The 21,427-nt window shown below is 44.5% G+C and overlaps 1 protein-coding gene across 1 annotated transcript; it reads left to right on the top strand.

Moving 5' to 3' along the window:
- The first annotated feature begins 744 nt into the window (after positions 1–744).
- On the top strand, positions 745–20,469 carry LOC115496815 (telomere repeats-binding bouquet formation protein 1). The gene is given in 14 exon segments (XM_072934529.1): positions 745–842; positions 9,708–10,217; positions 11,103–11,134; positions 13,161–13,271; positions 13,458–13,586; positions 14,037–14,168; positions 14,591–14,651; positions 14,747–14,862; positions 15,003–15,125; positions 15,632–15,784; positions 16,843–16,974; positions 18,927–19,052; positions 20,286–20,394; positions 20,396–20,469. Coding segments are annotated over 14 exon segments (1,902 nt in total). The 3' UTR covers positions 20,466–20,469.
- Positions 20,470–21,427: the final 958 nt, after the last annotated feature.

Genomic DNA, 21,427 nt, shown 5'->3' with positions numbered 1-21,427 from the left:
CGGGAACTTCCTCATTTGAGATCTCTCCGGATCGAGTTTGCAGATGACACACAGTTAGTGGTAACACTAGTCAAAATCAAGAACACTTACCCCAGAAGATAAAATGACCTTGAAGGTTCAAGATCCGGGAAATGTGCTGGAGGCAACTTTAAAGGGAACCTGGGGACTGCTCATAGCTATTAGCATGCAGCAGTTACTCCCCCCGGGGCAGAGAGGGGAGGGGTACCATCAAGCCAACAGAACGGTGAGGGCCCCTACCAAGGAAGGGGGGGCGGAATTAACCCCGTCAAAAAGAGGGCGGGGGGAATGGTCACCACCCATTGGGACTCCACACCCTGATGCTTTTTGAGGCATGTTTGCCTGATTTACAAAGACCAAGGAGAAACTTTACCCTGGCGGCAGAACACCTTTCACCCCTCTTCACAGGGAAACAGGCGGAGGGGCAGAGACAGCGCCGGGAGCAGCAGGGGTGCAGATGGGCTCCATAGCCCCGGGGGTCGCGGGGAAGGGTGGGAGTTGCCTTTCCGGGGCCGCGGCACCGCGGGTACAGTGCGGGGCCGGCCGGGCACACCGCGGGGTGCGCGGTGCCGCGGTGAAAGACGCGTGGCTGCGTCCGTAATGATGGGCGCGGGGTCTGGGGCGGCAGGAGGGGCCGCGGGGGCCGGAGCGGCTGGAGCGGCCGGGGCCACAGCGGCGGCAGGTGCCGCCACGGGGAGGCTCGGAGGGCACATGGGGAACGCGGAAATGGAACCAGGCGAGGTCGCGGGCACAATAAAGGCGGGCATGGCCTCGGGAACCGTGCTGGCCGCGTCAGGGTCACGCACGGCGGCGGTGGCGGGAGCGTAAGAACACAGTGAGCATGTGCTGATGGTTCAGCGGAGCGCGGAACCGTGCTGGGAGCTGGTGCTGCCATGGAGCCCAAAGGGAGCGACCCAGAACGGGACCGGGGCAGCGCCAGGCCTGGCTGCAGGAAGGAGGTGTTCCCGAGGCGTTCCCATGCCAGAGCCGGTGCAGGCGGGGCGCGGTCAAGGCGGGGGCATTCCTTCCCACATCCCCAGGGTGACACAGAGAGGGGGCGAATCCAGGCTGTGCATGTGTTTGCAAGAGTGATGGCGAACGCAGGAGTAGCTGAGAATGAGGGCGCTGGGGTTGGAGAGGCAAATGCCAGGCAAGAGCTCGGCACAGCAGATACCAGGCGTGAGCGAGAAGGGGGCGAGCAAGAAAGAGGCACAGCCATGCCAAGGCAGGCAGAAGTGGGGTGTGACTTCACCAGAGATGCTCCTCTCCGCACCCTCATGCCAGTGCAGATGGGGGCTGAACAGAGCCAGGGCAGGGATTCCCTTTGGTCACCGTCTCTCCACAGCAGGTGCGAGCGACGCACCATTTCCTTCCATCAGCAGTAGCGGGCAAACAACAGAACTGCATTGTGGCAGTGGCAGAGCAGCGATGCTGCGATTTTTCCACAGCATTGGTGAGTCTGCAGTCACATGGTTCAACTGCAGTGCACATCCAAAAATTAACAACAAATACACAGCAGTGCCCAGAAACCACAGCAGCCAAAGCAAACAACTTTTTACAAGCACACTCATTGCATCAAATACCCTGCGGCAATGCTGAGGGATTGGACCTCAACATTCACCCTGAAATGAGATTCAATCAGTCACCTTTTGAAACCAGTGCAACACAAGGCATTTCCCAAACTTCTCCAATGTTTCTAACACCAACCCCAGACCCTTCGGTTAGGTTGACATGACCTGGCCAGCAGCCACACCCAGCAGGTGCGGCGACAGCGTCATCCAATGACAGAACAGCCAAATCACAATGTTTTTTTCATATCATTAATAATGAACAGATTTCCAAAGACACTCATCTGCCACAGTTTCAGGAATAACACCAACGGAAAGACAATAGAACTCATGACATTTCTTCTCAAGAGCAACAACAACCTGTGTCATCTGAGAATCCACCAGAATCTTTTCCATTTACAAGAGGCTTTTTGCTACAATCTTTCCTCCAATTAACAGGCTGTGCTCTGGAACTGTGTTTGCATTTGGCAATGCATTTTTCCCAATTGTTCCTTCCAGCAGAAGGTAGCCATACCCTTCCCATATCATCTGTAAATATTCCTTTTTCATCAGCACCCAGGCTACCTGCTGGACCGACAGCAGTTTCAGCCGTGGTTTCCCCTGACTGTGCTGCACAGGGACTGTGTGCTTTAAATAGTTTCAGCAGGCTTTGGTGGAAGGTCCTCTCAGACCTTCACATTTCACAGAAGAAAAGTCAATTTGCCTTTTGACCTCAGATTTGCCAGGGAAAAAATCGAAGCCACTCAGCTGCCTCAGCTTAGACAGCAGGTCTGTGCTGCATTCCTGACCTCAGCTCCTACAACAAGACCTCTGGGATTAAGTAACCCTCAATTCACCACCAGCCAACTGAACCGGTTTCCTTGCAGATACGGTGTCAAAAATGCATTATCCTCTCCAGTTCAGCCAACAGGAGAAACTCTGATTTGTCTTCTGAGACTGACAGGACAACACAGGCTGTCCACAGCACAGCTGACATGAGACATCTCATGAGAGCACCACTGGAAAGCCACGTGCCTGTGGCCTCCCAGAGAATGGGTCTATTTGGCTGACAGTGGTGAGTAAGCATTTCAGAAGCTGCTTGTGCTCAGGAGGGTGCGAGCCAGCTACTAACATGTTCCAGCACCCTGGAGGAAATCTGGGACAGAGAAAGCTCAAAGGCTGCATCCTGCTTAAAACATGAGAGGCAACAGCAAACCACACACATCCTGCCCATTTCCAGCCAGGCTGCAGGGCAGCAGCTGCGATGCTCTGGTTCCTTTTGTTGCTCTTTCCCAGCCCTGTTATCACCCAAAGGTGTTTTGGACTGCCTCACCTCTGGGTGCTCAGCTGGTAACGAGCTGCCTGGTTACTGACATTGCGAACCAGCAGAGTCTTCTGGCTGCTGTACTTGATTGGAAACACTGGGAAGTCCAGCTGGTCAGGGAAGTCCAAGATAGCTCGGGCACCAATGGCCCAAATTGGCACAATGAACTCTTCCCTTTTGGTGGTACAGACAAGCTGGTGGAAATAATCCTGCAATAAAATAAACTGTCTCAGCACAGAGCATTTATCCCCATCTTCTGCATGGGCAAAGAGTATCTCCCAGTTCTAGATCCAGTGCAACTCCACCAAAACCAGCAGAAGTCTTCAAAACACAGGCCAGATGCCCTGAATCCAGCCTTACAGGTTCATGTTCCACTGAAGACATCAATCTCTTGGGACCTCCAGACTCACCTTGTTTTGCCCAGGGGTGAAAAGGATGCAGACAGTCGTATAGTGGCCCGGTGTTGGGGCCGAAAGGCCCACTGGTGAAAGGGTTATGGCCCTCCCTTGGAGAGCCAGTCCTTAAACCACTGACTTCGAAGTTATGGTGAGAAGTGCTCACACCCAAAGTGCCTTGCGCCTTACATGGTAACACTTTGTTACTCATTGGCTCAGCTTCTCTCATCCCACCTCCTAAGTTACACCTGATTCGCTCCTGTGTTTTCCCCACCCATGCCTTTCCCTATAAATACCCCATTCCCTCTGTGTTTGGGGAGCTGGCTGTCAGTGGCCCTTCACAGAGGTGCCCCTGCACTCAGTAAAGGCCACACAGCGCTCTAGTCTCTTGCTCCACGTCGCCCCACTAAGAGCTGAAAATCACCAGCCGGGCTGGGAGACGTGCCTGTGCACCTGGGCAGTCCTTTTCAGGACAGCTTCTTCAGGGATTGGCGTGGCACTCCACCATCAAACCCCGCCGTGGCAGCCCAGTGGCACCTTGCGGTATACACCACAGGGGCCCACCAGCCAGAAATAAGGTGAGCTCTCCAAGGTGACCTTCACCAGCTGAGGAACTTGCGGGAAAGACATGGAATGATGGTTTTGCCACTTGTGGAGACAGGTGGACATGCTCTGTTGCCATCCTTTGTGGAATTGTGTTTTTATACTTTATTGTATTTTTTACTGTGTTTCAATTTTAAAATGGTTTATCCCTTTGTACCCCCTGTGCCCCTTTGTTTTGTCCCTAGTTTTCTCTCTTCTCCTCATGTGTCCATCACCCTAAAAGTGCCAAGTCATTTCCCTGTCTCCACCCAGGTGCCTTGTCTGTCACTCGACATCCCTTCCCTTACATCTGGAAGCTTCTATCCAGGGCGTCGGGTGATTGGATGAGGGCCTGGGGCCCCTCCCCTGTTCCTCTCTCATTGGATACTCTGTTTGTCAGTTTGTACAAGAGCCACTCTCCCTATTGTTCTCCCATTGCTAGTCGTTTCTCCTCCCTCTCTGTATTTAATCTGTTGTTTGCACCTCTCTGGTGCTCTTGTCAGCAGGCTATGTTCAGGTGCAGTTGGGATCTTTGGAGCTTCAATAAAGCTTTGGATTTCTACCCCTGGCAAGAGATTCTCTGTCATTCGCCAGTGGGGTCAGCTATGCCTCGGGACCCACAGAGGCACTCCCTAAAGCCCATCTGGGTCCAGCGGGGAGTGCTTCTTGCTGCCCTACTCGCCCTTTGGCTGAGTGGATTTGGGATCTGTGGTTGGGGTGAGGACACGGCAATCCTTAACCACCCTTCTCTGCTCTCCTCTTCCAGCACAGTGTTAAACCTCCACATCCTGGCACTTACCTTGTCCCTGTTCCTCAGAACCACCGGCACCCTGCACAGACCTCACCAGGAGTGTAGTTCTGAAACACCACCTCTGGTGGGCAAGGTTGAATTGAGCTCTGCTTTGGGACAGGTGCCGAGAGCTACAAGGAGAAGCAAGAGAGAGCAGGGAGAGCTGGTCAGCTGCTGGGAGGAAGGTTCATGAAGGAAAATCTTACACTGATCCCCAGTGAAATACAGACTCTGGGTGAGTACATCTGCCCAGCCCACACTGGGCAAACAGCAGCTGGACCACACTGAGCAGGCTCAAGTCAAGCTTCTCTTTTGGCACCCTCCTCAAATATCGCATCAAACAGCAAGGGCAGGGAAAGGCTACCTTGTGATGGGAGATCTCATGCTTGTCTTGAGGCTGGACAATCTGAGGCAGACTCAGCTTCTTAGCTCTGGCCAGCCTCTACTTGGTAGTGAGAGACATCTCCTTCTGGAAGGCAGAGGAAGTCAGCCTCAAAAAACAAAAACAAAAACAAAAACAAAAACGACCAGCAAGAGCCTCAGAAATGCCCTTGTTCCTAGAGGCTTTTCTTGTTCACTTGCCACTGATGAGTAATTTTATGATCACAGCCACTAAGACAGTTCTGGAAGCCCTGGAAGTTATCTGCTGAAATACTTAGCATCAGTAAATTGATAATACAGAGTGGAATACAAATGCTCCAACCACATGGCTCTGTCCCATTAGCTTCTTTGTGATCTGATGTGACATGTTTGGGGATTTCTGCTCTTTGGTCAATTGTTTCCTCTTACGTTTCACTGGATTGAGGCAGTTGTTGCATATAGGTTTTATGGGTAATTTTTTTTCCTCCATAGGGAGGGTAGAAAAGAATACAGGGAGAATAGAAGAGAATACAGCAGCATGCTTAGTTGGTTTATTAAAATCAATGAGTTAGAAAGTAGTAAGTAGCTATGGAACTGAGGAAAAGAGAATATTAATAGACCGTGATTAAACACTGTGGATGTGACAGCCTGGTCAGAAAGAAAGAAAACGAGACAAATTTTCCCAGAATCGGTCTGAGAGACTTTAGGGAGTTGAAGAGAAACAATGATAGCTTATTATCATAAACAAGCTGCAGGTGGTGTTTTCCTACTCTCTGTTTCCTTGTTTTTCTCAAAGATTGTTTATAAGAAAGGCATCTTGTTAATTAGCCAATCGGGCAAAATGTATTGATTAATTGACCAACCAGGTCTATCTGTATCAGAACAATGTATAAAAAGAGGATCCATAGTAAAGATTCGTGCTTTGTGCAAACCAGCCTTCTGGAGAGTCTGTGTTGTTTCTCACTCAATAGCGACAAAACACTCCAAGAAAACACAATTACGCTAAAGAGTATCCTTCGCCTTTCTGCAGAAGGCCCATCACAGAGGGCATAATCAGGGTGGTACAGAAAGCTGCATCAAGATATTGTGGGGGGAAGGAGAATTCTTTGTTGAAAGAGACTTGTAATGCCTATGGAAATTCTGTGCAGCGACAGAGCTCTTAAGAGCTGTAAATTGGTACAATGCCTTCAGGTTTAAATTCAAGCTAGAAGCATCCCTGCTCCCAGAGCAGCTACCTTTCTGTCACTTCTCTTGGACTGCAGCTTCAGAATTAGGCAAAACAGACCTTATCTTCGAAAACCTAAAAGCTCGTTTTGGGTTCCTCAAGCAGATTCAGGAACCACCTGAATTATACATGTAAATACTTAACATGAAAAAACAAGTGCCTCAAAAAGGCAAAAGAGCTTGGTAATTTGTAGAACATAACTTTGATCAAAAAGAAAATGTGTTACTAGATCGTTCTGAAGATTACATTCACAATTTTCCTGGTGATATTGTGCACTGTACTGTAACAGTGGGTAACAATTGCACATGGCCAGTAGAATAACTGTATATGCTTTTCAAACTTAGTATTAATTGAATTATTAATTGAATTCTCATCCTTCTGTACACTTCAGCTCTGCTGTAAACTTCAGAGACGCTTTTTCACAAGCTTCTAACAAGTTACTCTGGATCCATAATTACTGAGACCAAACTGAGTCAAAATGCCAAGTGGGATTACTCTTCCTCAAAGCCTGGAGTCACACAGAATGAAGCAGTACTTAAATCATCATGTGCATCCCATACACATAACAGTTCAGTTACTGACCATGTGCAGTAATTTTTTTACTTTTGCTACAAATTAAAGAATAAGCTACAAATAATATTTTGAACTTGTTTAAATTAAAGGATGGCATTGCAATACTCTAAAATATTCTAAGGGCACCCAGTGCTGGTGCAGTAATACAAGAGAACTGTAAGTATGTATTACAGTTATTATTCATATTAGGTAAAAATGGCTCAACTCAGCTTAACAAAGCAGAAAACAAGTCATGGAGAGTTGAAATGATGGAGCTGGGACAATGTAGCCAGTCTGCTTTTTGTGAGAGATGCTCTTAAGCAGTGGCAGTAGCAATGTACTCATCTCCTCTAACTTTGCTCCTTGTGAGCTACTGTCCACCTCTGCAAATTTTCTGCTCTTTTTTTTTTTTTTTTTTTTTTTTTTTTTTTTTTTTCTTTATTTCTTCAGCTGAGTACCTGAGGGAACTCAAAATGTCCCTCAGACATTTTTGGAGGTTCCAGGCCACGGTCAGAAGCATTTGAGACCCTGGCAGGCACCTGGAAACAGCTGTGATTTTGAGTTTGAGCCATGGAATGATTTACCAACCTTGCAGGAAGAACAAGAAGTCACAAAAGTTTAGATATTATAGTAGAAGTAGCTACAAAGTAGAGGGAAGAATTTTTTAGTGCTGTACAGGGGGGTTTTAATGCTTTTACAGGGGGGTTTTAGTTTTGTAGATGGAGGTCACAGGTTTTAAGATGGAGGGATTTTGGCCGGTCCTGTCCCTCCTCTTTCTTCTTCCTTCCCTCCATGTTTTTGGTGATGTTGGCACTCACAGACTGGTTTAGAGTAGAAAATCACCATTTAATATAGGTAGTAGGTATTGGGGAAAAACTGTAAACATGTAACATGTAATGTACCATATAAAAGACAGCAGCAGCCCTGGGCGGGGAGAGAGAAGACGACGGGAGACAGAGAGGGTGTCAGGGTGTGTGTGTGCCTCTGCCTGAGCTGCTGAGCAAACCGCAGCAGCCCCAGAAGAAAATCTTTTGGATCACTTGTAATAAACAACCATGAGACCAAACAACAACAGGCTGCTGAGCCTTTCTTTGGAAGCATGGGTTGGAGGAGAAGTTTTTCCACCACACGAAGCCAGCCCGCAACCTAGGGTGGTCTTCGACAAGTACCAAAAGGAAACACAGAACTGCAATGTTTCTACCAAAATAATATGTATTTTTTTTCAAACTAAAAAATAGTCAGAGTTTTTAGAAAACACAACAGAAGTGCTAGAAAGTATAAACAGTACAAGATACTGAACGATATTTTTACATCATACTACATTAGCCAAACAAATGGATAGTAGAGCTTGAGGAACAAGGATATAAATTAAGTTTTGTTAAAAGGGCTTCTTTTAGTCTCTATGTGATAACTGTCATCACCATGATGTAAATACTTCACAATCTATTTAACTGTTCCTAAGTTGTATTATTTCATGATCAGCTATGATTTAATTTATGTTGTGCCCATCACTGAATTATCTGAGCACAATCTCCAAAGAAGACAAATGGTAAAGTAGCAAAGGGCTGCAATAAATGAGCAGCCAACCGGATAAGCCATATTGCCTTTGCTGAATCCTCTGTGAGTGCTTTCCTTTCTTTTCCTCTTTGGTTTAAAATGCAACACATTTTCATTACTTCTGATGACTCATTTCTGAAAGAAAAAGGCAGTAGCTTTTTTTGGCAGGCAAAGTTGCATTTACAAATTGGATCACCTTGTCGGCAGTAGAACTGCATTTTTTCTTATAAAAGCTGCTCATCAGCTTGAGTGAGGAGAAGACGCAAAGGATGAGAGAGGCTGGTGGAGCTCTGATGGTCTGAGGATCCAATGGTGCAAAGAGCTGGAAGGTGAAATACCTTTCAATGAGTTCAGGGTAGTTAGGGAAAGGGAGTGTGTGCCTGAAAGCTCAGTTCTGTCAGCCATATTCACCTAGTAAAAGGTTTTTTTCCTGCACCTGTGTGTGTGGCCAATGCCAAGGGATGGCAGCTCTTTCTGTTGTGGGGGCATTGCAGCCTCCAACTGCAGAGTATGCAAATTGAGCTGCATTGAAATGTGTTTTCCAGTTTTGGGGCTGATCCTGGTTAACATCTTTATTGATGATCTGGGGGTGGGGATTGAGAGCACCCTCAGTAAATCTGCAGATGCCCAGTTGGGTGGGAGTGTGGATCTGCTGCAGGACACGAAGGCTTCTGCAGTGAGACTTGGACAGACTCAATCAATGGGCCAAGGACAAGGGTGTGAGGTTCCACAAGGCCAAGTGGCACATCCTGCAGGTCACCAGCCACCTCAGTGTGAGCCAAAGCGTGCCCAAGGGGGCAAGAGGCCAATGGCACCCGGCCTGTACCAGCAGCAGGGTGGGCAGCAGGACCAGGGCAGTGCCTGCCCCTCTGCGCTGGGCATTGCTGAGGCCACACCTCGAGTGCTGTGCCCAGCTCTGGGCCCTGGTGAAAAAGGACATTGAGGGGCTGAGCGTGCCTAGAGAAGGGCAGCAGGGCTCACAAAGGGTCTAGAAAACATGTCCCATGAGGAGTAGCTGAAGGAGCTGGGTTTGTTCAGTCTGGAGAAGAGCGAGGGACCTCACCGCTCCCTCCCACTCCCTGACAGGAGCGTGCAGTGAGGTGAGGCCACTCTCTTCTGCTGGGCCTGCAGTGAGAACCAGAGGAAGTGGCCTCACATTGAGAGGAAATTCAGGTTACATTTTAGAAAAACAATTTTTCACTGTTCAGGCGTTCAGGCCTGGGAATAGGATGCCCAGGGAAGTGGTGGAGTTGCCATCCCTGGAGGTGTTAAACAGGCCTCTGGATCTGACACCGGGAAATGGTTTTGGGTTTGCAGTGGCAGTGCTGGGCTGACGTTGAACTGGATGATCTTAAAGATTTCTTTCACCCCTGACGGTTCTGCAATTCCAAGCGCTTCCCGCCTGGCTGAGGGAATGCTCAGAGCTGTCCCAGTCCGAGGCTGCCGCGCCCGGAGGCGCTCGGGCGGCGCTGCGGCTGCGGCGTCACCTGAGGGGCCGGGCCGGGGGCTGCCCTCAGATCCGCGGGATCCCACCCCTCAGCCCGGCCATCCCATCCCTCAGCCCGCAGATCCCATCCGTCAGTCCGGCTATCTCATCCCTCAGCCCGGCCATCCCATCCCTCAGCCCGGCCATCCCACCCCTCAGCCCGCAGGTCCCATCCCTCAGCCCGCAGATCCCACCCCTCAGCCCGCAGGTCCCACCCCTCAGCCCGCAGATCCCATCCCTCAGCCCGCAGGTCCCACCCCTCAGGCCGCAGATCCCACCCCTCAGCCCGCAGGTCCCACCCCTCAGCCGGGCAGCGCTCGGCACTGAGCGCCCGCCTCGCCTTGGGGTGTGCCCGGAGCCGCCCGCGCCGCCGGATCGCAGGTACCTGAGCTGTGCCCCATTTCCCGCCTCGGGACTCCCCAGCCCTCCCACAGAAGAATGCAGCTGCTGATTTATCTTTAGACTGTTGCCTCCCCCCCCCCGCCCCTTTTTATTTTAAATCTTTTATATGTTCTTTCCCTTTTATATTTGGGCTGATCTGGAGTGGTTGCTAAGACTTCAGAGTGGAGCTCTGATAATGAGCTGTAAATCACACAGGGCTCATCTGAGGGAGGAGGGTGCAGGGAGATGAAACAGGCCAGGACACTCCCAAGTCCTGTTGCACAGCGCAGCGTCCTCACGGCCTCAGCTGCTGCTGTGGGGTTTGGTTTCCACAGGACGCCAACAACCCGCACTTCTCCCCTCTGGGATTTGGTCCCTGGGTTTCCAAGGATAAGTCCCGCCGAGGCTGGCTGGTCTACTGACCGTGCCAGCCATGTGCTCTAGGGCTGCTGAGCACACAGACAGATCTGCACTTCTCCAGCAGTGGTTTCTGAGGTTTGAAGCGATGTTACTGGGTTGTTTTCCATAACTGATGGAGAATTACATGCGACATTAGTGCGATGTTTTTTGAAGCAAATTTCTTTTCCTGTCTTTCCACCTTGCCCTGTGATGCAGCAACAGAGGGTGAGCTATTTGCATCTAATTAATGTAGGCTGGCTTATAAATACTATTTTGTGTACCTTTGCAGGTTGCAAAAGTAAAAAAGATCCAGGTGAGGCCAGGATGTGTCCTTGTATAGATACAGTTTTAAACCCTTTGTGCTTCCTAAATTGTATAATTGTATAAACATGTATTAAATTAAACTCTTCTGAAATGCAATTAGCTCCAGAGTGAACTCATTTTTACAGCCTTCCTTTTGTTTGGGTGGTTTTCGTTTTTTCTTAGGCTGGTGGAGTGGTGGCAGGTGACAAAAAGAGGTGAGGAAGGCTCACAAGCTTTTCCTTGTTGTGGCAGGGTTGGATTTGCAGGAAAATGAAATGCATGTCTGTTCTCACTTCTGAAAGGCTGCAGGGAGATGAACTCTCTCAATTCTATGGGGGCGATCAGTAACTCTGAAGAGAAAGCAGGGCTGGCCGTCTTCGTTAAGATGACAATGATTCTGCTTTGAGCCTTTGCTCCACTTTGAGAAGGAAAACAAATCCATTATTAAGCTGGATTCGGCGCTGATTTAAAGTTTCTACCTGAACTAAGTAATTTTTTGAGAAATTGTAATAGGTTACTGTGATGCTTGCATCAACCTTCTGTGTTTGGGACTTGGGGCGTGTTTGAGGGAGCATCTTTCTGCCTCCAAAGCTGAATGTCACTCTGCTGCTCTGCTCTCAGAGGCTGCCACGTTGGGTTTGTGAAGAATCAATGCTGTGGGGTTTTGTGGGTTACATGGTTCATGTAATGTGACAATGTCTTTGGTGAGTTTAAATGAGTTCTCCCTGTCAGGACTATGTCTCTGTGATCATAGCCTTTGGTTTGATCAGTACTGGCAGAACAATGCTGATGGTTTAGTGGCTCCTTGAGCGGCAGGAGGCTGAGTGTTTTCTAGTGTTCACGCCCTAAGTAACATTACTTGGTCTTAGTGCCAGTTGTTGGCTGATGGCAAAGTTGGCCACTCTTGTAAGGAAAATTGGATCAGCTTTGTTGTGATCAGCGACACAGAGCAGGGGATATTCTTTACTGACAGTGCCCCTCAATGGTAACATGGAATTAGCTGATTTCTGCAGAATGTCCACTTTCACATGATAACCTGGTAGTTAGAAATGCAGGGTTATTCTAAAATACTGCAATTCCAAAGGAAAACTTTGCCATACAAGAATACATGAAACTGTGTGTGTGAGATGCCAGAGTAAAAGCAGAAAACTGGAAAAAGTGCATTTTAGAAGAATGATGTCATTTACACTGCATATATTATCATTATTAGCATAACACTGCTAATCTGATCAGAACTGAAAACACTTTTTCCTTGCTGTTGTAGAACAAGAACAGAGATAAATCAAAAATGAACACTCAAAAGGTGCAGATAAATCAGTGTGGTAAGATACCTAATATAACTTGTCATGATAGTCTGCATCAGTTTTACAAAGTTTTAGTAGACTGTGACAGACCTGTTGTGGGGTGGTGAGCAGTTGGGAAAATGTGCTTTTTCCTAGTTGCCACATTTTGGATACTGTATTGGATATGCAAAGGGTAAATCAAGTGACAAACCTACACACATAGTAAAGCACACCACCATAAAGTCATTTTTTTTATTTGCTAATATTTATCCACATTTTTATTGTATTTTAACTTCTCTAAAAACCCCCAAACCTTGTAAAGGTTTACAATAAACAATACCTTCTGTCGCTGTTATAAATAATTATCAAATAAGTCTTTTAATTATACCCCAAAGACTCAGAAGCATATTTTCCAAGTCTGTTTACCCACCTAGGGTTGTATGAGGATATTTTGTGTTACGTCTCCAACCACCTGACTGAGGGCTCTGCTGCTGTGGTGCATGATTTGTGTCTCCTGTAACTCAGTACCACGGAGCAGCCTTGTGCTCTTGGGCTCTTTCCTTACTACTCCATAGATTTTCAACTGTATTTGCACTCTGAATATTTTAATGGCTGTGTATTATTTACACCTAATGCATCTTGCAATTGTGAATTTACTACTTAGTAGTTGACATCAGACTTACTAAGAGTTACTAGTAAATAAAGGCCAGAAATGTTAAAAGGAGGCTGTTACTCTGCAAAGGAAATCACGCTCAACTAACAAACTATAGACAGAAATACTTCTTGGTTTGTTGTTTGTGGCTGAATAGAAGTGATGTAGCTCCATTTTGACTCCCTTTTCCCCCTTTTTTGAAATACATGTGCATACTACATTTTGGACAGGTTTGTTCTAATACTGACTAGATTAACATATAGAAGATATAACAAATTTAATGAAGGTTTTTGTGTTTGCTCCTAGACGTGAAAACAGATCTGAACTTACTGCTTGAATGCCTTAAATATCAGATGGACTGCCCTCTGTCTCAGAAGGAGGCTTTGATCACTATCTATTCCATTTGCCAACAAAACAGTAAGGAAGGAAGGCTTTTCCTTAGAAACAATGCAGTCATTTCTGTTCACCATGTATGCTAAGAAACTGGTGGGCCCTGTAAAAATGTCCAAAGGACATAAGGTTGGAGATGTTGGAAAATCTTAGAAGCCTTTCATTTTGCAGAGAAACCAAAGCAAAAGTTTCTGTTCTTTTTTCCTCTTGTAGGTGAAGCGAGCAAATACTTTCGAGAAATTGGTGGTTTGATGTTTATAAATGACCTTGCCAAGTCGAGTGCTCATTGCATCGTAAAGGAAGCAGCTTTATTTACATTGGGGATTATCATAGAGAGTAATGGTAGTAAAAATAATATTGTTTGTATTTCTGAGTGCACCATGGCCCCTGTCATTGCTTGTGCTCGTGCCTTGTCTCCATTTTCTTTTGGTCTCACAGAATGAGACTACAAGATTGTCAGTTGGAGCAAGGGCAATGAAGGTGTGCCAGTTGCCCTGTCCATCCCCAGATTTGATCAGTGCCTTGTTGACTTGTGCACGCAGGGTGTCTTCAAGTTTCCAGACACCTGCACTCCCCCTCTCCCTCAGCAGCAAGTGTTCAGTGACTCCTGGATTGTTGCAAAGCTTGCAGGGTCCTGGTTGGTGTAGAGCTCACTGCAGGGGGAAGCCCTCAGTCACTTCATAGTCCTGCCCTGTCTCCACTCCCCACATACTGGCCACAACTGAGACTTAATCATTTAGGATTATGAGTGGCTTACTTTAGGACTTAATGGTTTTCACTTTCTGTTTTCAGTGTATTGTCAACAGACTTTGTGTACTTCTGCATTGTTTGAAGACCTCATTTTATTTTTAATTAAAAAGGATTCTGGTGTGAACTTGAAAAGAATGTCTGTTTATGTCATCTTAGTACTGGTTTCAAATAATAGTAAGTTGGGTTTTTTCCTGTGTTACAACAACAATCCTTTTCTGTTTTCCAATCTGCAGTACAAAATTTGGAACATGCAATAAGTAATGTTTTGGTGAAGTTAGTTTATAAAGATGAATGTTTGCATGTACCTGAACCTGAATTGTTGCAGTAGGTCATTGCTCACTGGGATTTCCTTAAACAGCAGAACGTGGTTTAGTTCTAAAAATACAGTTTGCCAATGGAAACCCATAATTTCTGAGAGTGTATAGAAAGAGAGAGACATAGAAAGGTTATTTACCAATATGTTGATATGATTTAGTATTTCCTTCTGGGGAGGATATGTGCTTAGGAAAGGGAATGCATGTATGTAAACTAATCTTGATGTTAAGATTTTGTCTGCAATTGCATTTGTCTCTGGAGTCTTGTGTGTATTCTCTTAGGAAATGGGCAAACCTATGTCAGAGATACAGGCTGCATCAGCCTGCTGCTGCAGTTATTCAGGTAAACAGGGTTGAAATTCAAACAGACAAATAATGGACTGGTTGGCAGCTATGTTTCCTTGGCTATCTGGGACTTGTGTGCATTGTCCTTAACAGAACAACTCTCTCCACCTCTGAGAAGAATGTGTCAGATGAAAACACTGATCCCTGCTATCAGCTCTGGTCCTCAGTGTGCAGCACTCTCTGTGCCTGTGTCAACAACCCCCAGAACGGTATGTGTTGCTCTGAAAATTGTGAAAGAACTTCAAAGATATTCTCCAAATTGGTAACACCTTGCTTTCATTTTTACAGTTCAGCTGAAGTTTCACTTCATTGCCTTTTGATTTGGGGTAATTTGTTTTTACTTTTCCAGAAGATAATCAAAACATTTGCTGTTCGGTTTTTCCCTATGCCAAAGAGTGGCTCGAGAGTTGCACGGAACCCGAGATAGTTCGTCCCATTTGCTCGTTTCTTGGTCTCACAGTTGCAAATAACTGTAAGTGCAGCTGAAGTTTTACACACTTCTGCATTTGATAAAAGGAGGTTTAATTAGAGAGCTAAATGTTTTTTTCTTTCTTGTCAATCTCTACAAAGTCATTTGCTGTTCTTCCAGCTTTTACTCTGACCACTGTATTCCACCATCTTTACTTACACTACGCTGTGCTCAAGTCCACAAACAGCCACCATCTGGTCACACTTCATAGGGTCAGTAAAACTGGAGCTGTTCGGATTCAAAGTGTGTCTAAATTAAAGTCCTCATTACGTGACTGAAAGCAATGACTTAGGGAGAACTCAGGCATGATGTTTGCCATTTGTGTGCACATATTAGGGTCATCTTTTCCTGTGACTGTTTTATATGCAGTTACTACATTTCTTGAGATTGATGTATATAAGAAATGTAATGACTAGCACAGAAAAACTCTGATGGACGTACTTGGTGAAATGCTAAAAGAATTTGCAAACTCTGTCACTCAAATCACATTTTTTCTTTTTTCCACTAAGCATATGTGCAGAAATATTTTGCTTCTATCGGAGGATTGGATACATTAGCCAAAGTTCTTCTTGAGCTTATGCATGATTCCTGTTTGAGTCACTCCAGCATGAAACTTGCAGTGGTAGTAATAAAAACTCTGGATGCCTGCATTGCTAATAACTGTGAGTGGAAAGACAGTTTTATCTATGGTAATTTAAAAATGCAATTTTTAAAGTCTTGTGCTGGTGGCAAAGTTATAGAAATGAATGCTTAAAGGCAGTTAAGTTCTGTACATCAAAGTGATGGATGTTGCAGTATTTTTTAAAATTCAAAGGTGTCAGTTCATCTGAGGTGGATTACTGTCCCATTGTTGCTAAAATGAATACAGTGAAATTTAAACCTTACTGAAAATTAAAAATAAGATGCTACAGCTTGTGCTGGGTAAGTAAAGCTGAGCTCTGGGCCTGGATTTGGCCAGTCAGTTTGGATCCTGGAGTTAGGCCTATGCCTGAATAATAAATTGTGTAGCCTTAGGAAGCTTTAGTAATTCAGAGGTGGAGCTGCACAAATGTGGTGTTTCTGCACAGCACACTGTGCTCTGGTTTGCTGGCTGGGTACTGCTCTCCTGATGAGGTCTTGTGTATTCCACAGAAGGTTTGCAGAAACCTGGGACCCTAACGAGCCTGTGCTGTGGCCATGGTTGCTGTATCTCACACTTGTGCCATAAGAGCTTCAAATGGAAGTTCACAAACGTTTAAAAGCATAAACCTGCCCCAGTTCTGAGGGTAGTTTCAGATCAGTTGGGTGTGACAGGACTGGGCCTCAGCATGGATGGACTAGCAGTGCCAGGAAGGGCTTGCCCCCTGCTCTTTTTATGGCAGATACTCAGTGTGTCAAAGCTGATCCAAATCTCTCTGGCTCCGTGCTGGAGCTGATAAAGGACGTGGAGAAACTCAGCAGGGATCTCCAAAGCTTGCACAGTGCAAAGCCCTCATTCATCAGATCTTCTGCCTCATCTCCGGGGAGCACACAGGCCGGGAGGATGGGCAGGGCTGGATTTGGGAGCAGCACAGGGGGATGGGGTAATCTGAGCTGGTAAAGGTGGAGCAGGGCAGGGCTGAGCAGGCCCAGGGCTTTGAGGGGTTTGTAGAGTTCCCTCAAACCCCAGCATTTTATCCTTGGATAATTCCTGTACACTCATGATCGGCTTTATTTTCCTTCCAATTATTTTAACAAACAGCTGCCATGGGTGTTGTCTTGGCAAAGTATCACACTGTGTCAGAGCTGCTGAAGCTGCTGTCCAATGAGACACTGAGCACAGGGGAAAAAATCAGTATTATTCTAACAATTGGACACTGTACTGAAGATTGTGGTAAGATTTGCTTTTTCTTTTTCCTGTCTGTCAGCTTCTCCTAAATTCTCATACACTGACTCCTCCAGTGGTGTCACTTCATCAAGACTGGAATGCGAGAGAGAGTTCTATTAAACAATACAATGTCAATATTCGGACAAGAAGTTTTCTGTAATGTTCCATCCTTAAATTTTAAAGCTTGTTAGCAGGAAGTGTCTTTAGTAGCTTTGAAAAAGTAGACTAATCATGCAAGAATTCAGAGCTGGGCTTAGGGGTCACAGGGAATAATTAGTCCAGACCTGAAAGCTACTGCAATCCAGACACAGCAAATGAGTTGTCCTGAGCTCTCTTTTTCATGGTCCTTAGCACATACAGCTTCTGTCCACTGCTTACAAGGCCAGTAATATTTGTAAAAGCCATGTAAGAGCACTGGTCTTTAAGACACAGATGCAGTAGGTAGCCCTGAAATGTTTTTGTCACCTTCCTCGGGGCTTGCCCGGGTATATCTGGTACAAATACAGCACTTCAGTTAGTATGTTGTGGCAGCGCAAGCAAAGAGAAAGGGAAGTTAATTTGTACTTCTGGTTTTTCTCATGTATGTTTAGATTAACAAGAAAAAGATCTTATGTTCAAACATTCTGGTTGATTTTCATCCTCTGAGTGCCAATATCATGTCCAATAATTAGCTCAATAGGTCATAAATTTATTTTAGCAGACATTTTTTCAGGAAGAATTAGTGAAACAAGACTTAATGGAAAATGTCTTTTGACTAGAAAGATGATTAAACCAACACAAAAAGAGTTTTAACTTTAAAAGTCAACACTATCAAAATAAAAAATGTTTTATGGGTTTCGCGAGATTGGTATTGAAGGCACTTGAGAGGGTATTTCATGTTCACACTCGGGTGTTTATTATTTCATATCAGTGAAATAGTCTCACAACCATGAGTTGTGCAGTCTTTCATTAGCAAGGCACAAAATGGCTAACTATCTCTTGCTACAAAGTCTTTTAAGACTAAACAATCCAATTAAGAAATGAAGCCTAGATTATTTTCCCCTTTAACCCAATAACTGATCCCTCTAAGCCTGCAATGTGGACTTTTCTGTCCAATTACAAAACATCACCCAAACACATGAAGAAGAAGGAAGAAGAAAGTAAAGAGCAACCTGTCTCCACCCTAAAACTTCCATCTTGCTTCATATTTATTTCTATATTCTAAATCCCCAAACTCTAAGTTTTCCACCCTGTGATATTACACACTTCTAACCAACTACATACCCACTAATTCCAGTACTGTTAATCAATTTTTAACGTGTTTTCCACAGCCTCAGGTCAAATGCAGTGCTCTCTTGTGGGTCTGTGCCTTTCAGCACAGAAAGTTTAAAATTCTCAGCATCCAGGGTTCCAACAATGTTTAATTTTTTAATTTCTTTTTTTTAATTGTTTAAGCAAGAAAGAACTATGTTTAGCAAGTTATCAGTTATATGAATACATATGTGAACAAGATCATAATGAAAATTAAGCTAATTATGTAATAAATGAGGAGGAACAGATTGGCTACACCAGGATTAAACTACTAATTTAATTTTGATCATTATAAACCTTGAGATTTTGATATTTCTGCATCTCAGGCCTCACAGGGATGTCACATATCTACTCCAAGAGCAGGTAATGGAACAGAAGAAATACAGGAGTCATGATTGAAATGTTTTAGGCCACAATTAAATGAGCTTGGAACTCCATCGAATAAGTGGTCTCAATCCTTCAGTTCTCTTACAGAAATCTGAGTTCTGGTCAAATCATCCTGTGTGATGTAAAGCTCTCCTGCTGTCACTGCAGCACGCTCAGGTCTGTAATGAAAACTTCTCTTTCTACAGAAACTTGCAGAAAGTTGCCAGTATTGGCTCCTAAAATTAAGGTTAAGGTGTGTGGGGCTGAAATCAAACCTTTTCCTTTACCATGTCTTGTTCTAGAAGAAAACCAGTGTGAGCTGCTTCAGAACAATGGTCTGCCACTTATGATTCAGCTATTGACAGAATCTCAGGACGAGGAACTCATCAAAGCTGCGACTTTTGTGCTGCAGAACTGCAAACAAATGAGTAGGCTAGCTGTTGCTGCTTTTAAAATGACAGTGATTGTTTCCATCTCTGTGTTCTGCTGATTCCCCAAGTGATTTTAACTGCAGCTGCTTTGTGATTCTGTGTACTCCAAAAGATGTTTGTTTCCTGCACAGAAAGTTGTTTATTTGTTATCAAGAACTGACTTAGGCAGAAAAAAAGAGAAGGAAAAATTCCAACAGTGTTGCAAAAAATGCATTTGTGAAACTTCTCCATGTAGGGCCATTTCTTAAAGCTTTCCCATTTATAATTGTGTGGAAAATATGAACACTGTCATTTAATACCCAGTGGATACTCTCTTCCTGGGGATGTACCACTAGAGGGAGAGAATAAACCAGGAGACAATCAAGCCTCAAACCACTGTGTCTACATTAATCTCCAATATTAGGAAATCTTGATTTTTTTTTTTCTGAAGCAGGATGTAGTTTTAGGCCCCCTGTTTCATTTTTTATTAATTATCTGTACAATACCACCCATGAAACAGAGACCTTGTCCTCTAATCTCTAGAGCGTGGAGGGTGTGCAATTGCTAATCAGGAAAAAACAAACCTGTATCTACATTTCTGTGCTGCAAGCACAACTGAGAGGTTTGTGTAAGACTGGGGGGTGTGTGAGAGAATGCATTGTAAGAGAATAGAGATAGTGCTGCAGGCAAGCTCACCCCTGGTAAGGTGCAGCTGTGTAAAACAGGTGACCATGTTAAGGGAAAAGGAGCACTGAAATGCTGAAGTGCACTGAGCAATGACAAGGGGGTAAAAGGGCACACAGGTGTTATGCATAGGGCAAAGGGGTATAAAAGGCTGCACTGGGGAATAATGAAGTGCTGATGCTTGAAAGCATTCATGGTGTCAGTCTTGTGTCAGGGGTGTGGGGATTTGTAGTGTCCATTAATATGGAATTGTCTTTTTAAAATAATGCGGAGACTGGTACTAGTCAAGAACCCAGAGTTATGTCAGTGAAAAAGTCTTTTTTTTTTTTTTTTCACAGCATCATTGTGCAAACAGTTTATAGGAACTGTAATTGCAAGCTCACCTCTTGTAACTGCAGCTTATATTTCAAGTGTGTAAACATTTATATATTAACCTAAGTTTTATAAAAATTGGTTTTTGCATTAAATTGTTGGGGCTGGCCCTCATCATACTAAAATATAATAAATATTTTTAAAATGCTAATTGATAAAATATTAACTATTAATGTTGTTTCATATTTTATAAAGCTGAACAGTTGTCTCTGAAATTATATGATAACTTGTTAAATGTGAACAATGCAGAGGAATTGGATGTGCAGGTCAGAAAAAGATGTCTACAAGACAACTGGAAGAAAATACATTTTACACAGAATTGATTCAATTGAAAAACAGCACGATGAGGTTGGCCTATTTACCAACACAGGATAAACGAATCATATCTTTCCAGAGTTGAAGGAGAAAGCAAAAGTAAGTCCTTAAGATAATTTCAATGTGAGCAAAAAACTCAGGAAAAACGTTGGATTTGTGTGAAACTACAACCTGCAACTTTTATCATTGTTGTAGATCAGACTGAGTTACAGGTGTGCAGAGAATGGAGGCATCTGTATTGTATGAAGTATTCTAGTTTATTGTAAACCCAGATTTTCTGTGAGACAGAAAAAGAAGTTGAATTAATTTTTAATTGCTGGACATTCAAACCTATAGTTTTATTAATTGCATGCATGAAATGCTCAGGGTTGTACAGCTGTAGGAATTGATTTACTGATCTGCCCTAAAGGGTGGCTATTATACATTCACTGGAATAAACATATACAAATACCCAACATGACAAAGCCAGGGGCAGATCTCAAACTCCCTCCTCTCGCAAGAAGCAAGAGCAGCACACCTTTCAAACAAATACAGGATAACATTTTTGGGCATGCTTTGTATGACTTCATACAAAGAAGAGATGGAGCTCTTCTTTCTCCTTCTAGAATGATTCTCTGAAAAAAAAAAAACAAAAAAAGAAAAAAAACACAAAAAAAAAAAACAAAAAACAAAACAAAAAAAAAGGTTGGTTTTTTTTGGAGAGGAACTGTCTGCACTAAATGGGAAGGTATGAATTACCATCTTCAGCTTTTGAAGGGAAACAACTATTCTTGTGTATCTTCCAGAAAATCCATCTCTATGAAGATTTTGATACTGCATACTTCCAGCCACTTAAATTTAAAATGCTGGGATTTGAAGCAGAGAATAATTCCCACTGATAACAGTGGAAACTTGAAGTGATCAGAATGACTGCTCCCAAAGATCCTATTCCCCATTTTATCCCAGAATGCCCAGAAATGAACCTAAACTGACTCATTCAGTGTGGCTCTAGAATACTAATGCTTTACATAGAGCAATATCTA

Source organism: Taeniopygia guttata, chromosome 11 (assembly GCF_048771995.1).
Source record: "Taeniopygia guttata chromosome 11, bTaeGut7.mat, whole genome shotgun sequence".
Taxonomy (NCBI): Eukaryota; Metazoa; Chordata; class Aves; order Passeriformes; family Estrildidae; genus Taeniopygia; species Taeniopygia guttata.
The sequence above is the reverse complement of the archived record's forward strand: the minus strand, read 5'-3'. Positions and strand labels throughout refer to the sequence as shown.